Below are 4,176 nucleotides of genomic sequence, written 5' to 3'. Positions count from 1 at the left end.
CAACAGGTTCCATGGCCTCTACTGTCCTACCACCCATGGTTTTGCTGCCATCATCAGTTGCAACGACACACACCTGATCCGGACCCCAAGCCCACGCATGCATGGCAGGCAGGCAGCGCGCGTGCAGACAAGCCGCGCGCGCACACAGCATATAATAAGTGTCCTGGGATAGCTCCAGATCTGTCTACGGATCGAAGCAACGAGAAGAAGAGGTAGAGAGTAAGAAGAACACGCCTCGTTGGGCAGCCGCCATGCCGCGCCATACCCCGTAGGCTAGAGGCAGCGTCCGTCAGCAGCTTTTCTTCTCCTTTCTCTTCTCTTTTCTTGTCTTCTCTTCTGTAATAAGAGATCGAGCCAGGCAACTGCAAGCAAGGCATGATGATGGAGAGCCAGAGGGCAGCGTAGGACGAAGCAGGTTCTTCTTTAAGTATTTTAGGAAGTGCAAGCAATGGCGAGTAGCTAGGGAAGGGACTACCATATGCTATAGCTGCCTTGCTAGCTAGCTAGGGAGAGGGGGGGGGGGGGGGGGGGGGGGGGCATCCAAGAGACCAAGCTCACGGGGGCGGATCGGAGGTGATGGAGAACGACGAGGAGGAGGAGGGGTACGTGAAGGTGGGGACGAGGTTCTACCGGGTGGCGATGAGGCCGAGCGGCGCCGTGGCGCGTCATCGCCTCCACTACCTCGAGTCCTGCTACCTCTGCAAGGAGAGCATCGCCCGCGACCGCGATGTCTTCATGTACAAGTACGTGCGCGCCATCGGTCGTCTTCCTCTCAGCTAGCTCCTCCTTCCTGCATGCATCACACATGCACCCCATGGTCCACGGAGCGGATCGGAGAGCATGGAGCCATGGGCCATGGCGTGCGGTGTGTGCCAGTGCCTTGGTTAATTATGGCGCGCCCGGTCCGCGTGTGCTCTAAACTGCTAACCGACTCGCCCGCGCGCGACGCAGGGGGGACGCGGCGTTCTGCAGCGAGGACTGCAGGGACGAGCAGAAGGACATGGACGAGGCGCTCCACGCGGCGGCGCGGCGCCACCGCCTCCTTCGCTCTCCGTCGGCGTCCTCCTCCTCGCAGGCGGCAGCTGAGGCCGCGGCGTCGACCAGGCCGCCGCCCGTGATGCGCCGCCGCCCCACCATCGCCAACCTCGCCGCGCGCAACCCGCCCGTGGCAGCCAGCTAGCTAGTAGCTACACGGCGGGCAGCACTCGTGATTCGAACATCGACCGTCCTCGATCGTGCAGTGGTGATTTTTTTTTGCCGCCTGCCATGCGTGGGGTTGGGGTCCGGATCAGGTGTGTGTGCTCTGCCGCCTTGGACGAGTTGCAGCTGGACCTCCGGCGGTTAGCTAGGTAGGTAGAGCTATACGGAGCATGCACGGACTGACGATGAAGAACGACATGCATCTGGAGGACGAAGCTACGTAGAGGCGCGGCGGAGAGAAGGAAATGAATAACGAAAGCTTTGTTGTGACGACCTAGCTAGCTGTACATGTACAAAACCACAGTAGCAAATGAACAGATCGATCGATTATCACCATGTATATATGTGTTCTTGAGCTTCATTAGTTCCATCTTCGCTTTACCAGCTAGAGCGGAAAGAGTAAAATTGAACAAAAAAAATCATGACTAAAGGGTAAAAATTAGAAAAACGTCAGAACTTTTTTAAACAGCCCTTTATTTAATTTCCTGCTCCTTTTTCTTCCTACGAGGTCGATCGAGGTGACTTCTGAAATGGGCAGAACAATGCGAGTTTGGATTCTAAGTGACTAAACTTTACTAGTCCCGTTTGGATTCAGGACATGGTCTCGAGGTGCCACGGCGTCCACACAGCACACGCACTTGTCTTATATTAATAACTGTTGAAGTATACTCAGCGGCAAATGAGAATTGAGAGAGAAACAAATAACCGAACTGTTTGTATTCCACAGATCATTACACTTATATACAAGTGAAGGGGTGTATCCCAAGAGGTGTGTCCCTTGGGGAAAACTGTCGCACCCCTTGGATTGATCACATATGTAATATTTTGTAACACTCCCCCTTGATCAATCCAACTTCATTTGATGATCTGTCAGATGTTCTTCCAAGATCTTATCTCCTCAAAAACCCTGTGGGAAAAATAAGGAGTACACAATGTCTTTTGGATAATGAGAATAATCTCACACGAACTCCAAAAGAAAATATGCTTGTAATCATCATTCGTAAAAACCCCTGTGGGGAAAAGTCAATGATGAAGCATATAGCTTAGTTGATATTACCTCGTTAAAAACTTTGGATGAGAAAACCTCAATAAGGCAAAACTCATACAAAGAAAAGAGTGTAATATGATGGTATAAAACAGGTCGAATATCACGGAGAATTACTCCCCCTGATCTTTCAAACACTTGAGTCTTCTCATACCAATCACCTCAACACATTTCTGAAAACGTTGAGTATGGTAGAGATTTTGTGAATATATCAGCAAGATTATCACAAGACTTTGCAAGATGTTAATGTTTCCATTTTCCTGTTTCCATCTGAACAACACAAGCTCAATTATCCTTATAGATAATTGTCGGTGGTTCAATTGAACCATGGTATGCCATTGTTCTCCCATGGACCTCTAGCCCAAAGAACAATAATATGTCTATAGTCATCATTTCAAAAACCCCAGTGGGGAAAATAAATGATGAGACATATAACTCAGGCTAATATTTCTCCAAGATAATCGTGTCAGAAAATCTGGGAAATCAACATATGAGCCGAGTCTCCTTAAAAACCCAATGGGAAAAATAAGGAGAATAATCACGATCTATTGTTGATCATTTAAACTCTTATGAGATAAACTCATAACCTAGTTCAAATACAACAATAGCTATGTCATAATGTATCATCCTCGAAAAACCTCTATGGAAAAAATAGATGATACGACATAGGCCTTGTGTTGATGTTGCCTCGTTAAAAACTTTGAATGAGAAACCCAAAACAGGGGAAAAACTCATGCAAAGAAAAGAGTACAACATGATGTAAAAACAAGTTTTTCCGATCAAGAGGAAACTCCCCTTGATCTTTACGAATCACTAAGTCATCTCATACCTGCTCTCAAACACATTAAAATGTGGAGTAAGGTAGGGACTTAGTTCGTAACTTGTTTTTCATCTAAACAACACAAAGTAATATTATCTCCATAGATAATAAGGTCAATGATATAAAATCATGACCACCACATACCCTCAGTATGTAGTATATCATTCTGTACAATCCCACGAAGTGTACTATAGAATGATTAGTGTAAGTGACCATTAATCTCTGTTGATCAACATTTATCAAACAGTAGGTCCAACTTACCAGAAGTATGTCATTGATCTTGTACCTGGGGATCTTCTAAAGATATCCAAGATCAATATATCCAAACATAAGGAGAGCATGAGTACACAGAGATCATAACTCGATCTCATGTGCTGTTAGCTAGCAAATCATTGCAAAGCAATATCCGGCCGGATGCTCTTGCAAGATACAATAGCACATCTCATGATCTGAAAGAATCAAATGACTATGATTCCATTATATTGAATTTCTTCAATATACGTTGGATATAGACAACTTTGTATCCAAGATACTCAAGATAGTTTAGTTTGAATTGAAAATCTCTTTCATTTCATATCCTCTATCTCGAACTCCGTCGATAAGTAATGTATGTTTAAAATATGTTGCACATATTTACACTGAACATACCATACTTTGTGTATCCTTTCAGAAGGAAGGATTCACTAGGTCAAATGTACCATATTTGACCAGGATGCTCTAAGTCACAAAGACTTTCCAAGCATTGCAAATTTGTGATTGGTGATTATGTATTTGGAATCCTTCAAAACTCCATAAATACCATAATCCAGTGACCACATATGCACATGTTGTCACTACATCTATCAACTGCACAGATAGATGATTTACTGCCCATATTATTGTATCGGAATTTAACTACTCACAGTAGAGGAGAATTTATAGCATTAAAATAATGCTTGGGTTTGCGTATAAACCCAGTTGCTACTAGCCATGCTTTCTCACCACCTCATTGTTTCCAAGTCCATGAAAACAAACTTGTATCCACAGTAAGATACCTTGAAGTGAAAATAAGTTAACACTTCTTTCCGGTGAGCAAGACTATCTCTGCAACATTGTATCACTCAACAAGATC

General features: G+C 45.1%; 1 protein-coding gene across 1 annotated transcript; it reads left to right on the top strand.

The window, feature by feature from the left end:
- Nucleotides 1–201: 201 nt before the first annotated feature.
- LOC100275040 (uncharacterized) lies at nt 202–1,536 on the top strand. Its single transcript, NM_001371645.2, has 2 exons — nt 202–743; nt 952–1,536. Exons 1-2 carry the CDS (start codon nt 577–579, stop codon nt 1,178–1,180), a joined length of 396 nt encoding a protein of 131 aa, NP_001358574.1. The 5' UTR covers nt 202–576; the 3' UTR covers nt 1,181–1,536.
- The last annotated feature ends 2,640 nt before the right edge of the window (nt 1,537–4,176 follow it).

Source organism: Zea mays, chromosome 6 (genome assembly GCF_902167145.1).
Source record: "Zea mays cultivar B73 chromosome 6, Zm-B73-REFERENCE-NAM-5.0, whole genome shotgun sequence".
NCBI lineage: Eukaryota > Viridiplantae > Streptophyta > Magnoliopsida > Poales > Poaceae > Zea > Zea mays.
The sequence above is the reverse complement of the archived record's forward strand: the minus strand, read 5'-3'. Positions and strand labels throughout refer to the sequence as shown.